Genomic DNA, 14,291 nt, shown 5'->3' on the forward strand with positions numbered 1-14,291 from the left:
ACCCCTTCAACCCCCCCCCCACCCCCCCCCGATACCCCTAGAACTACTCCTCACCCCCCCGAAACCCCTTCAACTACTCCTCATCCCCCCTCCGATACCCCTTCAACCCCTTCAACCACTCCTCACCCCCCCCGATACCCCTAGAACCCCCCCTCACCCCCACCCAGACCCAGTGTGAGAGCACAAACCAAAGGCAAGCAAGGCCTTAACAAAACGTGAGAACTCCCGCCAAAAAAATTACCCAAGCCCCCCCCCCCCCCCCCCCCCTGCACTAATTACAAGCCCCTCCATAGGACCACAGTCTGGGATTGTCAGTCTTCCGAGGAGAGTCCAAATGAGAGTCTATAAAACAACATGGAGAGTTTTCCCCCCGAGCTGAAGAGATCATGATGGTTGGATTGTGGTTGAATTGAAGTTGTTACGGCTCGATTAAAAAAGACACCTATTCAACCTGAGATCTGATGGCGACGCGCCGTATCTCCGTGTCTCCGTATCTCCGTGTCGCCGTATCGCCGTAGCTCTCTCTCTTCCCTGCCTTTCCCGGGTCGGGTCAGATAGTCACTTGGGCCCTAGTGGAGACTGAGTCATATGGGTTTCAGACACTGGGATCTTGATTGTTTAGGTTCTCCCATGGTCCCCTAGAGAGGAATAGGAGGGAGGGACGGGTATTCGGGAGGGGGAGGGGGGGTGTAAGTATTTGTGTGTGGGGGGGGGGGGGGGGGGGGGCGAAGGTGGATTGGGGTATCATTGTAAAACCAGTGTTTGGTTGTTGGCAGAGGAAGAGGAGGCATCCTTCAGAAGAAGAGGAGGCATCCTTCAGGAAACAAAGAAAGTCAACTGTAGTCCATTGTGACCTTGTAGGGGACTCCCTCCTCCCCTCCTCTGACAACCCTTAGTCTCTATGGCTATTCTGTACAGCAGAGAAAGGGTCCCTTCCAGGTTGGAAGTTGGTTATATACACGTTAGGGATCTGACTTTGGAGAGAGAGAGAGAGAGAGTAGTAGTAGTAGTGCTTTTGGTGTCTGATTGGATGGCTCTCCTCCTTCCTTCAGTCTGATTGGATGGCTCTCCTCCTTCCTTCAGTCTGATTGGATGGCTCTCCTCCTTCCTTCCTTCAGTCTGATTGGATGTCTTTCCTCCTTCCTTCAGTCTGATTGGATGTCTTTCCTCCTTCCTTCAGTCTGATTGGATGGCTCTCCTCCTTCCTTCCTTCAGTCTGATTGGATGTCTTTCCTCCTTCCTTCAGTCTGATTGGATGTCTTTCCTCCTTCCTTCAGTCTGATTGGATGTCTCTCCTCCTTCCTTCAGTCTGATTGGATGTCTCTCCTCCTTCCTTCCTTCAGTCTGATTGGATGTCTCTCCTCCTCCTCCCCCCCCTCTCTCTCTCTCCTCATCACATCATCCTCTCCCTCTCTCTCCCGCTCTTCATCTGGAGTCAGCGAACCTGTGGGGCGTATCCCTCCTTCATCAGCCCCTCCTCGTAGTCCGTCTGACACAAGATCATATTGTTCTTCAGGAAGAACTTATCTCCCACACAAAACCTAGAGAGGGAGGGAGAGAAAAGAGAGAGTTGATTGAGTTACATTTTTTGAGTTGTTTACTTTTATTTTTTTACAGGGACAGAGCACATTAATCAACGTTTCAGTAAAAGTGACGGTTTTAGCCAGCCGGCTAATTTTCAACCGCAGTCCCTGGACAGGTTATTAAAAACAATTACAATATAGACAATCATTGAGCAGTGAGCACACGCAGAGCAACAAAGGACAAGCAAGACGTAGCATACAGACAGAGCAACATAGGACAAGCAAGACGTAGCATACAGACAGAGCAACATAGGACAAGCAAGACGTAGCATACAGACAGAGCAACATAGGACAAGCAAGACGTAGCATACAAACAGAGCAACATAGGACAAGCAAGACGTAGCATACAGACAGAGCAACATAGGACAAGCAAGACGTAGCATACAGACAGAGCAACATAGGACAAGCAAGACGTAGCATACAGACAGAGCAACATTGAACAAGCAAGACGTAGCATACAGACAGAGCAACATAGAACAAGACGTAGCATACAGACAGAGCAACATAGGACAAGAAAGACGTAGCATACAGACAGAGCAACATAGGACAAGAAAGACGTAGCATACAGACAGAGCAACATAGGACAAGAAAGACGTAGCATACAGACAGAGCAACATAGGACAAGACATAGCATACAGACAGAGCAACATAGGACAAGAAAGACGTAGCATACAAACAGAGCAAACATAGGACAAGCAAGACGTAGCATACAGACAGAGCAACATAGGACAAGACGTAGCATACAGACAGAGCAACATAGGACAAGAAAGACGTAGCATGCAGACAGAGCAACATAGGACAAGACATAGCATACAGACAGAGCAACATAGGACAAGAAAGACGTAGCATACAGACAGAGAAACATAGGACAAGACGTAGCATACAGACAGAGCAACATAGAACAAAAAGCAACAAGACAAAATCTATAAAAGCAACAAAGTGTTTCCACACCTCACAAGTTTCAGACAACATGGAAATCGGCAATACACAACTAGGGATTATGTTCACAAGTCTGACTGGCCTTGAGCTTCATGTTTTTGTGTGAAAGTGTGATATGTGGTGCAGTTATGTGTGTCTGATGGCAGTGTATTCCAGACATGGGAAGCTCTCACAGAGAAAGCAGATTGATTAAAGGTGCTTTTCCTTAACCTGTCTAGGATCAGCGTGCCGCTAGCGGCACTCCCCCCCCCCCCCCACTGAAAAACCAGTGCCGCGAAATTCAAAAAAAATATTTTTTTAAAATATTTAACTTTCACACATTAAAGTCCAATACAGCTAATGAAAGACACAGATCTTATGAATCCAGTCAACATTTCCGATTTTTAAAATGTTTTACAGGGAAGACACAATATGTAAAGATGTACATCTATTACCTAAAAACACATTAGCATATTCCACCATCTTTTATTTGTCCACCAACACCAGTAGCCATCACCAATTCGGCTAAACTAAGATATTTATAGCCTCTAACCAACAAAAAAACTCATTAGATGACAGTCTGATAACATATTTATGGTATGGGATAGGTTTTGTTAGAAAAAAGTGCATATTTCAGGTAGATGGCATAGTTTACAATTGCACCCACCATCACAAATGGACTAGAATAATTACAATGAGCAACGTGTTTACCTAACTACTAATCATCAAACATTTCGTAAAAATACACAGCATACACGAATCGAAAGACACAGATCCTGTGAATACAGACAATATTTCAGATTTTCTAAGTGTCTTACAGCGAAAACACAATAAATCGTTATATTAGCTTAGCACATAGCAATTAGCAGCCCAGCATTGATTCTAGCCAAAGTGAGCGATAAAAGTCAACATCGCCAAAAGATATTAATTTTTTCACTAACCTTCTCAGAATTCTTCCGATGACACTCCTGTAACATCACATTACAACATGCATATACAGTTTGATCGAAAATGTTTATATTTAGCCACCAAAATCATGGTTAGACAATGTGAAATGTAGACAAGCTGGTAAAGAAAACGTCCTTGCGCCACTTAGACAGTGATCTACTCTTATACATAAATACTCATAAACGTGACTAAAAAATATAGGGTGGACAGGGATTGATAGACAATTTAATTCTTAATACAATTGCGTTATTACATTTTTTAATTTATCCTTACTTTTCAATACAGTTTGCGCCAAGCGAAGCTACGTCAAAAAACATGGCGTCCTAAGCCACTAAAATGTTTCGACAGAAACACGATTTATCATAATAAAAATGTCCTACCTTGAGCTGTTCTTCCATCAGTATCTTGGGCAAAGGATCCTTTCTTGGGAGAAATCGTCTTTTGGTGGAAAGCTGTCCTCTTGCCATGTGGAAATGTCAACTACGTTCGGGATGAACTGAAAAGCGTTCCCAACTTTTCACATCGTTGCAAAAATAAATGTCCCAAAATCGCACTAAACGGATATAAATTGCTATAAAACGCTTTAAATTAACTACTTTGTGATGTTTGTAACTCCTATAACGAGTGAAAAGATGACCGGAGAAATATAACAGGCTAAACTAACGCTTGGAACAGGAGAGGGTCGGTGTCTTCCACGCGCGTTACGCAGCAAGAAAAGACTTGCTAGCTAAAGGTTTTTTTCATTTGTAGGGCCTGTGAACGAGCAATCGAGCCCGTTGGAATCGTCATCACGTAAAGGCATCCAGGGGAAGACGTAAGAAGTGTCCGTATAGTCATAGCAACGACAGTGCCCGTTTAAATGACTTCAGAAAAGTGGCCAACGTTTCTCAAATCTGACTCCATGTCAGGGAAATTGCTGTAGAATGGGCTCTGTTCCACTTAGAGACAAAATTTCAACTCCTATAGAAACTATAGACTGTTTTCTATCCAATAATAATAATAATATGCATATTGTACGATCAAGGATTTTGTGGGAAGCCGTTTAAAAAATTAGCCACATTAGCATAAATAGTCTAAACAGCGCCCCCATCCCCAACAGGTTTTAAGGGAACTATACAGTCACCTCTCATGGCAGACCTTGTGGATCTGCTGCCATAAGTTTGGGTTTTCTGTTTAACAAAAGTACTGAGTGGCCTTGAATACAAGACATGCGTCGGTGTATTGCACAAGATTTTCCCAACTCAGAAGCTGATGCTTTCTGAGGATGTAACCGTGATGATGGCTACTGGGCTTCCTATCAAGCACTTTGAGAGCCTGTTTGTAGACAGACTGAATAGGTTTTAATGTTGTACAGGAAGCTTGGGCCCAACTAGTCAAGCAGTATGTTAAGTGGGGGAGTATCACAGATTTGAAGTACAGTTTTGCTACCTCTGTAGTCAAACAATTTCGTATAAATCGGAAATTAGCTAGGTTGAATTTGGTTATCTGAATTACCTTTTTCACCTGCTATTTAAAAGAGAGGTTGGAATCAAGTGTGATGCCAAGGTACTTAAAATCAGATACCAGCTGGAGCTTCTCCCCTGACACACAGACATCTGGCTCAGTAGCATCACATACCAGCTGGAGCTTCTCCCCTGACACACAGACATCTGGCTCAGTAGCATCAGATACCAGCTGGAGCTTCTCCCCTGACACACAGACATCTGGCTCAGTAGCATCAGATACCAGCTGGAGCTTCTGCCCTGACACATAGACATCTGTCTCAGTAGCATCAGATACCACCTGGAGCTTCTCCCCTGACACACAGACATCTGGCTCAGTAGCATCAGATACCACCTGGAGCTTCTGCCCTGAAACATAGACATCTGGCTCAGTAGCATCATATACCAGCTGGAGCTTCTGCCCTGACACATAGACATCTGTCTCAGTAGCATCATATACCAGCTGGAGCTTCTCCCCTGATACATAGACATCTGTCTCAGTAGCATCATATACCAGCTGGAGCTTCTCCCCTGATACATAGACATCTGTCTCAGTAGCATCAGATACCAGCTGGAGCTTCTCCCCTGACACACAGACATCTGGCTCAGTAGTATCAGATACCAGCTGGAGCTTCTCCCCTGACACACAGACATCTGGCTCAGTAGCATCAGATACCAGCTGGAGCTTCTCCCCTGACACATAGACATCTGGCTCAGTAGCATCAGATACCAGCTGGAGCTTCTCCCCTGACACACAGACATCTGGCTCAATAGCATCAGATACCAGCTGGAGCTTCTCCCCTGACACACAGACATCTGGCTCAGTAGCATCAGATACCAGCTGGAGCTTCTCCCCTGACACATAGACATCTGGCTCAGAAGCATCAGATACCAGCTGGAGCTTCTGCCCTGACACACAGACATCTGGCTCAGTAGCATCAGATACCAGCTGGAGCTTCTGCCCTGACACACAGACATCTGGAGCTTCTCGCTGACACACAGACATCTGGCTCAGTAGCATCTGTTGCCCTCTTTGTGAATAACATGCAAACAGTTTTTTTCACATTGAGATGCAAACATGAGTCACTGAGCCACTTTGTAACCTGGACCATTACAGTAGTGAGTCACTGAGCCACTTTGTAACCTGGACCATTACAGTAGTGAGTCACTGAGCCACTTTGTAACCTGGACCGTTACAGTAGTGAGTCACTGAGCCACTTTGTAACCTGGACCATTACAGTAGTGAGTCACTGAGCCACTTTGTAACCTGGACCATTACAGTAGTGAGTCACTGAGCCACTTTGTAACCTGGACCATTACAGTAGTGAGTCACTTTGTAACCTGGACCATTACAGTAGTGAGTCACTGAGCCACTTTGTAACCTGGACCATTACAGTAGTGAGTCACTTTGTTAGCTGGATCATTACAGTAGTGAGTCACTGAGCAGCTTTGTAACCTGGACCATTACAGTAGTGAGTCACTTTGTAACCTGGACCATTACAGTAGTGAGTCACTGAGCCGCTTTGTAACCTGGACCATTACAGTAGTGAGTCACTGAGCCACTTTGTAACCTGGACCATTACAGTAGTGAGTCACTGAGCCACTTTGTAACCTGGACCATTACAGTAGTGAGTCACTGAGCCACTTTGTAACCTGGACCATTACAGTAGTGAGTCATTGAGCCACTTTGTAACCTGGACCATTACAGTAGTGAGTCACTGAGCCACTTTGTAACCTGGACCATTACAGTAGTGAGTCACTTTGTTAGCTGGATCATTACAGTAGTGAGTCACTGAGCAGCTTTGTAACCTGGACCATTACAGTAGTGAGTCACTTTGTAACCTGGACCATTACAGTAGTGAGTCACTGAGCCGCTTTGTAACCTGGACCATTACAGTAGTGAGTCACTGAGCCACTTTGTAACCTGGACCATTACAGTAGTGAGTCACTGAGCCACTTTGTAACCTGGACCATTACAGTAGTGAGTCACTGAGCCACTTTGTAACCTGGACCATTACAGTAGTGAGTCATTGAGCCACTTTGTAACCTGGACCATTACAGTAGTGAGTCACTGAGCCGCTTTGTAACCTGGACCATTACAGTAGTGAGTCACTGAGCCACTTTGTAACCTGGACCATTACAGTAGTGAGTCACTGAGCCACTTTGTAACCTGGACCATTACAGTAGTGAGTTACTGAGCCACTTTGTAACCTGGACCATTACAGTAGTGAGTCACTGAGTCACTTTGTAACCTGGACCATTACAGTAGTGAGTCACTGAGCCACTTTGTAACCTGGACCACTACAGTAGTGAGTCACTGAGCCACTTTGTAATCTGGACCATTACAGTAGTGAGTCACTTTGTAACCTGGACCATTACAGTAGTGAGTCACTGAGCCACTTTGTAACCTGGACAATTACAGTAGTGAGTCACTGAGCCACTTTGTAACCTGGACCATTACAGTAGTGAGCCACTTTGTAACCTGGACCATTACAGTAGTGAGTCACTTTGTAACCTGGACCATTACAGTAGTGAGTCACTTTGTAACCTGGACCATTACAGTAGTGAGTCACTGAGCCACTTTGTAACCTGGACCATTACAGTAGTGAGTCACTGAGCCGCTTTGTAACCTGGACCATTACAGTAGTGAGTCACTGAGCCACTTTGTAACCTGGACCATTACAGTAGTGAGTCACTGAGCCGCTTTGTAACCTGGACCATTACAGTAGTGAGTCACTGAGCCACTTTGTAACCTGGACCATTACAGTAGTGAGACACTTTGTAACCTGGACCATTACAGTAGTGAGTCACTGAGCCACTTTGTAACCTGGACCATTACAGTAGTGAGACACTGAGCCACTTTGTAACCTGGACCATTACAGTAGTGAGTCACTGAGCCACTTTGTAACCTGGACCATTACAGTAGTGAGTCACTGAGCCACTTTGTAACCTGGACCATTACAGTAGTGAGTCACTGAGCCACTTTGTAACCTGGACCATTACAGTAGTGAGTCACTTTGTAACCTGGACCATTACAGTAGTGAGTCACTTTGTTATCTGGATCATTACAGTAGTGAGTCACTGAGCAGCTTTGTAACCTGGACCATTACAGTAGTGAGTCACTTTGTAACCTGGATCATTACAGTAGTGAGTCACTGAGCCGCTTTGTAACCTGGACCATTACAGTAGTGAGTCACTGAGCCACTTTGTAACCTGGACCATTACAGTAGTGAGTCACTGAGCCACTTTGTAACCTGGACCATTACAGTAGTGAGTCACTTTGTAACCTGGACCATTACAGTAGTGAGTCACTGAGCTACTTTGTAACCTGGACCATTACAGTAGTGAGTCACTGAGCCGCTTTGTAACCTGGACCATTACAGTAGTGAGTCACTGAGCCACTTTGTAACCTGGACCATTACAGTAGTGAGTCACTGAGCCGCTTTGTAACCTGGACCATTACAGTAGTGAGTCACTGAGCCACTTTGTAACCTGGACCATTACAGTAGTGAGACACTTTGTAACCTGGACCATTACAGTAGTGAGTCACTGAGCCACTTTGTAACCTGGACCATTACAGTAGTGAGTCACTGAGCCACTTTGTAACCTGGACCATTACAGTAGTGAGTCACTGAGCCACTTTGTAACCTGGACCATTACAGTAGTGAGTCACTGAGCCACTTTGTAACCTGGACCATTACAGTAGTGAGTCACTGAGCCACTTTGTAACCTGGACCATTACAGTAGTGAGTCACTTTGTAACCTGGACCATTACAGTAGTGAGTCACTTTGTTATCTGGATCATTACAGTAGTGAGTCACTGAGCAGCTTTGTAACCTGGACCATTACAGTAGTGAGTCACTTTGTAACCTGGATCATTACAGTAGTGAGTCACTGAGCCGCTTTGTAACCTGGACCATTACAGTAGTGAGTCACTGAGCCACTTTGTAACCTGGACCATTACAGTAGTGAGTCACTGTGCCACTTTGTAACCTGGACCATTACAGTAGTGAGTCACTTTGTAACCTGGACCATTACAGTAGTGAGTCACTGAGCCACTTTGTAACCTGGACCATTACAGTAGTGAGTCACTGAGCCACTTTGTAACCTGGACCATTACAGTAGTGAGTCACTGAGCCACTTTGTAACCTGGACCATTACAGTAGTGAGTCACTGAGCCACTTTGTAACCTGGACCATTACAGTAGTGAGTCACTGAGCAACTTTGTAACCTGGACCATTACAGTAGTGAGTCACTGAGCCACTTTGTAACCTGGACCATTACAGTAGTGAGTCACTGAGCCACTTTGTAACCTGGACCATTACAGTAGTGAGTCACTTTGTAACCTGGACCATTACAGTAGTGAGTCACTGAGCCACTTTGTAACCTGGACGATTACAGTAGTGAGTCACTGAGCCACTTTGTAACCTGGACCATTACAGTAGTGAGTCACTGAGCCACTTTGTAACCTGGACCATTACAGTAGTGAGTCACTGAGCCACTTTGTAACCTGGACCATTACAGTAGTGAGTCACTGAGCCACTTTGTAACCTGGACCATTACAGTAGTGAGTCACTGATCCACTTTGTAACCTGGTCCATTACAGTAGTGAGTCACTAAGCCACTTTGTAACCTGGACCATTACAGTAGTGAGTCACTGAGCCGCTTTGTAACCTGGACCATTACAGTAGTGAGTCACTTTGTAACCTGGACCATTACAGTAGTGAGTCACTGAGCAACTTTGTAACCTGGACCATTACAGTAGTGAGCCACTTTGTAACCTGGACCATTACAGTAGTGAGTCACTTTGTAACCTGAACCATTACAGTAGTGAGTCACTTTGTAACATGGACCAATACAGTAGTGAGTCAATGAGCCGCTTTGTAACCTGGACCATTACAGTAGTGAGTCACTGAGCCACTTTGTAACCTGGACCATTACAGTAGTGAGTCACTGAGCCACTTTGTAACCTGGACCATTACAGTAGTGAGTCACTGAGCCACTTTGTAACCTGGACCATTACAGTAGTGAGTCACTGAGCAACTTTGTAACCTGGACCATTACAGTAGTGAGTCACTGAGCCACTTTGTAACCTGGACCATTACAGTAGTGAGTCACTGAGCAACTTTGTAACCTGGACCATTACAGTAGTGAGTCACTGAGCCACTTTGTAACCTGGACCATTACAGTAGTGAGTCACTTTGTAACCTGGACCATTACAGTAGTGAGTCACTGAGCAACTTTGTAACCTGGACCATTACAGTAGTGAGTCACTTTGTAACCTGGACCATTACAGTAGTGAGTCACTTTGTTATCTGGATCATTACAGTAGTGAGTCACTGAGCAGCTTTGTAACCTGGACCATTACAGTAGTGAGTCACTTTGTAACCTGGATCATTACAGTAGTGAGTCACTGAGCCGCTTTGTAACCTGGACCATTACAGTAGTGAGTCACTGAGCCACTTTGTAACCTGGACCATTACAGTAGTGAGTCACTGAGCCACTTTGTAACCTGGACCATTACAGTAGTGAGTCACTTTGTAACCTGGACCATTACAGTAGTGAGTCACTGAGCTACTTTGTAACCTGGACCATTACAGTAGTGAGTCACTGAGCCGCTTTGTAACCTGGACCATTACAGTAGTGAGTCACTGAGCCACTTTGTAACCTGGACCATTACAGTAGTGAGTCACTGAGCCACTTTGTAACCTGGACCATTACAGTAGTGAGTCACTGAGTCACTTTGTAACCTGGACCATTACAGTAGTGAGTCACTTTGTAACCTGGACCATTACAGTAGTGAGCCACTTTGTAACCTGGACCATTACAGTAGTGAGTCACTGAGTCACTTTGTAACCTGGACCATTACAGTAGTGAGTCACTTGTAACCTGGACCATTACAGTAGTGAGTCACTGAGTCACTTTGTAACCTGGACCATTACAGTAGTGAGTCACTTTGTAACCTGGACCATTACAGTAGTGAGTCACTTGTAACCTGGACCATTACAGTAGTGAGTCACTGAGCAACTTTGTAACCTGGACCATTACAGTAGTGAGTCACTGAGTCACTTTGTAACCTGGACCATTACAGTAGTGAGTCACTTTGTAACCTGGACCATTACAGTAGTGAGTCACTTTGTAACCTGGACCATTACAGTAGTGAGTCACTGAGTCACTTTGTAACCTGGACCATTACAGTAGTGAGTCACTTGTAACCTGGACCATTACAGTAGTGAGTCACTGAGTCACTTTGTAACCTGGACCATTACAGTAGTGAGTCACTTTGTAACCTGGACCATTACAGTAGTGAGTCACTTGTAACCTGGACCATTACAGTAGTGAGTCACTGAGCAACTTTGTAACCTGGACCATTACAGTAGTGAGTCACTGAGTCACTTTGTAACCTGGACCATTACAGTATTGAGTCACTTTGTAACCTGGACCATTACAGTAGTGAGCCACTTTGTAACCTGGACCATAACAGTATAGAGTCACTTTGTAACCTGGACCATTACAGTAGTGAGTCACTTTGTAACCTGGACCATTACAGTAGTGAGTCACTTTGTAACCTGGACCATTACAGTAGTGAGTCACTATGTAACCTGGACCATTACAGTAGTGAGTCACTGAGCCACTTTGTAACCTGGACCATTACAGTAGTGAGTCACTGAGCCACTTTGTAACCTGGACCATTACAGTAGTGAGCCACTTTGTAACCTGGACCATTACAGTAGTGAGCCACTTTGTAACCTGGACCATTACAGTAGTGAGGCACTTTGTAACCTGGACCATTACAGTAGTGAGTCACTTTGTAACCTGGACCATTACAGTAGTGAGTCACTATGTAACCTGGACCATTACAGTAGTGAGTCACTGAGCCACTTTGTATCCTGGACCATTACAGTAGTGAGTCACTGAGTCACTTTGTAACCTGGACCATTACAGTAGTGAGTCACTTTGTAACCTGGACCATTACAGTAGTGAGTCACTTTGTAACCTGGACCATTACAGTAGTGAGTCACTATGTAACCTGGACCATTACAGTAGTGAGTCACTGAGCCACTTTGTAACCTGGACCATTACAGTAGTGAGTCACTGAGTCACTTTGTAACCTGGACCATTACAGTAGTGAGTCACTTTGTAACCTGGACCATTACAGTAGTGAGTCACTGAGCCACTTTGTAACCTGGACCACTACAGTAGTGAGTCACTGAGCCACTTTGTAACCTGGACCATTACAGTAGTGAGTCACTTTGTAACCTGGACCATTACAGTAGTGAGTCACTGAGCCACTTTGTAACCTGGACAATTACAGTAGTGAGTCACTGAGCCACTTTGTAACCTGGACCATTACAGTAGTGAGCCACTTTGTAACCTGGACCATTACAGTAGTGAGTCACTTTGTAACCTGGACCATTACAGTAGTGAGTCACTTTGTAACCTGGACCATTACAGTAGTGAGTCACTTTGTAACCTGGACCATTACAGTAGTGAGTCACTATGTAACCTGGACCATTACAGTAGTGAGTCACTGAGCCACTTTGTAACCTGGACCATTACAGTAGTGAGTCACTGAGCCACTTTGTAACCTGGACCATTACAGTAGTGAGCCACTTTGTAACCTGGACCATTACAGTAGTGAGCCACTTTGTAACCTGGACCATTACAGTAGTGAGGCACTTTGTAACCTGGACCATTACAGTAGTGAGTCACTTTGTAACCTGGACCATTACAGTAGTGAGTCACTATGTAACCTGGACCATTACAGTAGTGAGTCACTGAGCCACTTTGTATCCTGGACCATTACAGTAGTGAGTCACTGAGTCACTTTGTAACCTGGACCATTACAGTAGTGAGTCACTTTGTAACCTGGACCATTACAGTAGTGAGTCACTTTGTAACCTGGACCATTACAGTAGTGAGTCACTATGTAACCTGGACCATTACAGTAGTGAGTCACTGAGCCACTTTGTAACCTGGACCATTACAGTAGTGAGTCACTGAGTCACTTTGTAACCTGGACCATTACAGTAGTGAGTCACTTTGTAACCTGGACCATTACAGTAGTGAGTCACTGAGCCACTTTGTAACCTGGACCACTACAGTAGTGAGTCACTGAGCCACTTTGTAACCTGGACCATTACAGTAGTGAGTCACTTTGTAACCTGGACCATTACAGTAGTGAGTCACTGAGCCACTTTGTAACCTGGACAATTACAGTAGTGAGTCACTGAGCCACTTTGTAACCTGGACCATTACAGTAGTGAGCCACTTTGTAACCTGGACCATTACAGTAGTGAGTCACTTTGTAACCTGGACCATTACAGTAGTGAGTCACTTTGTAACCTGGACCATTACAGTAGTGAGTCACTGAGCCACTTTGTAACCTGGACCATTACAGTAGTGAGTCACTGAGCCGCTTTGTAACCTGGACCATTACAGTAGTGAGTCACTGAGCCACTTTGTAACCTGGACCATTACAGTAGTGAGTCACTGAGCCGCTTTGTAACCTGGACCATTACAGTAGTGAGTCACTGAGCCACTTTGTAACCTGGACCATTACAGTAGTGAGACACTTTGTAACCTGGACCATTACAGTAGTGAGTCACTGAGCCACTTTGTAACCTGGACCATTACAGTAGTGAGTCACTGAGCCACTTTGTAACCTGGACCATTACAGTAGTGAGTCACTGAGCCACTTTGTAACCTGGACCATTACAGTAGTGAGTCACTGAGCCACTTTGTAACCTGGACCATTACAGTAGTGAGTCACTGAGCCACTTTGTAACCTGGACCATTACAGTAGTGAGTCACTTTGTAACCTGGACCATTACAGTAGTGAGTCACTTTGTTATCTGGATCATTACAGTAGTGAGTCACTGAGCAGCTTTGTAACCTGGACCATTACAGTAGTGAGTCACTTTGTAACCTGGATCATTACAGTAGTGAGTCACTGAGCCGCTTTGTAACCTGGACCATTACAGTAGTGAGTCACTGAGCCACTTTGTAACCTGGACCATTACAGTAGTGAGTCACTGAGCCACTTTGTAACCTGGACCATTACAGTAGTGAGTCACTTTGTAACCTGGACCATTACAGTAGTGAGTCACTGAGCCACTTTGTAACCTGGACCATTACAGTAGTGAGTCACTGAGCCACTTTGTAACCTGGACCATTACAGTAGTGAGTCACTGAGCCACTTTGTAACCTGGTCCATTACAGTAGTGAGTCACTGAGCCACTTTGTAACCTGGACCATTACAGTAGTGAGTCACTGAGCCGCTTTGTAACCTGGACCATTACAGTAGTGAGTCACTGAGCAACTTTGTAACCTGGACCATTACAGTAGTGAGCCACTTTGT

The 14,291-nt window shown here is 44.9% G+C and overlaps 1 protein-coding gene across 7 annotated transcripts in view; it reads right to left on the reverse strand.

Annotated features, from left to right (window-relative positions):
• Window positions 1–712: 712 nt before the first annotated feature.
• The window catches only part of lmo3 (LIM domain only 3), a 140,278-nt gene continuing 126,699 nt past the window's right edge, over window positions 713–14,291 (reverse strand). For 6 of the 7 annotated variants that reach the window (XM_055937152.1, XM_055937151.1, XM_055937150.1 and 3 more), the window contains exon 4: window positions 713–1,541. In XM_055937152.1, the coding sequence (XP_055793127.1) occupies window positions 1,436–1,541 (106 nt within the window). In that variant the 3' untranslated portion in view covers window positions 713–1,435. The remainder of the gene's footprint in view (window positions 1,542–14,291) is intronic. The other variant, XM_055937149.1, reaches the window with a different exon arrangement.

Source organism: Salvelinus fontinalis, chromosome 11, assembly GCF_029448725.1.
Source record: "Salvelinus fontinalis isolate EN_2023a chromosome 11, ASM2944872v1, whole genome shotgun sequence".
NCBI classification, from domain to species: Eukaryota; Metazoa; Chordata; class Actinopteri; order Salmoniformes; family Salmonidae; genus Salvelinus; species Salvelinus fontinalis.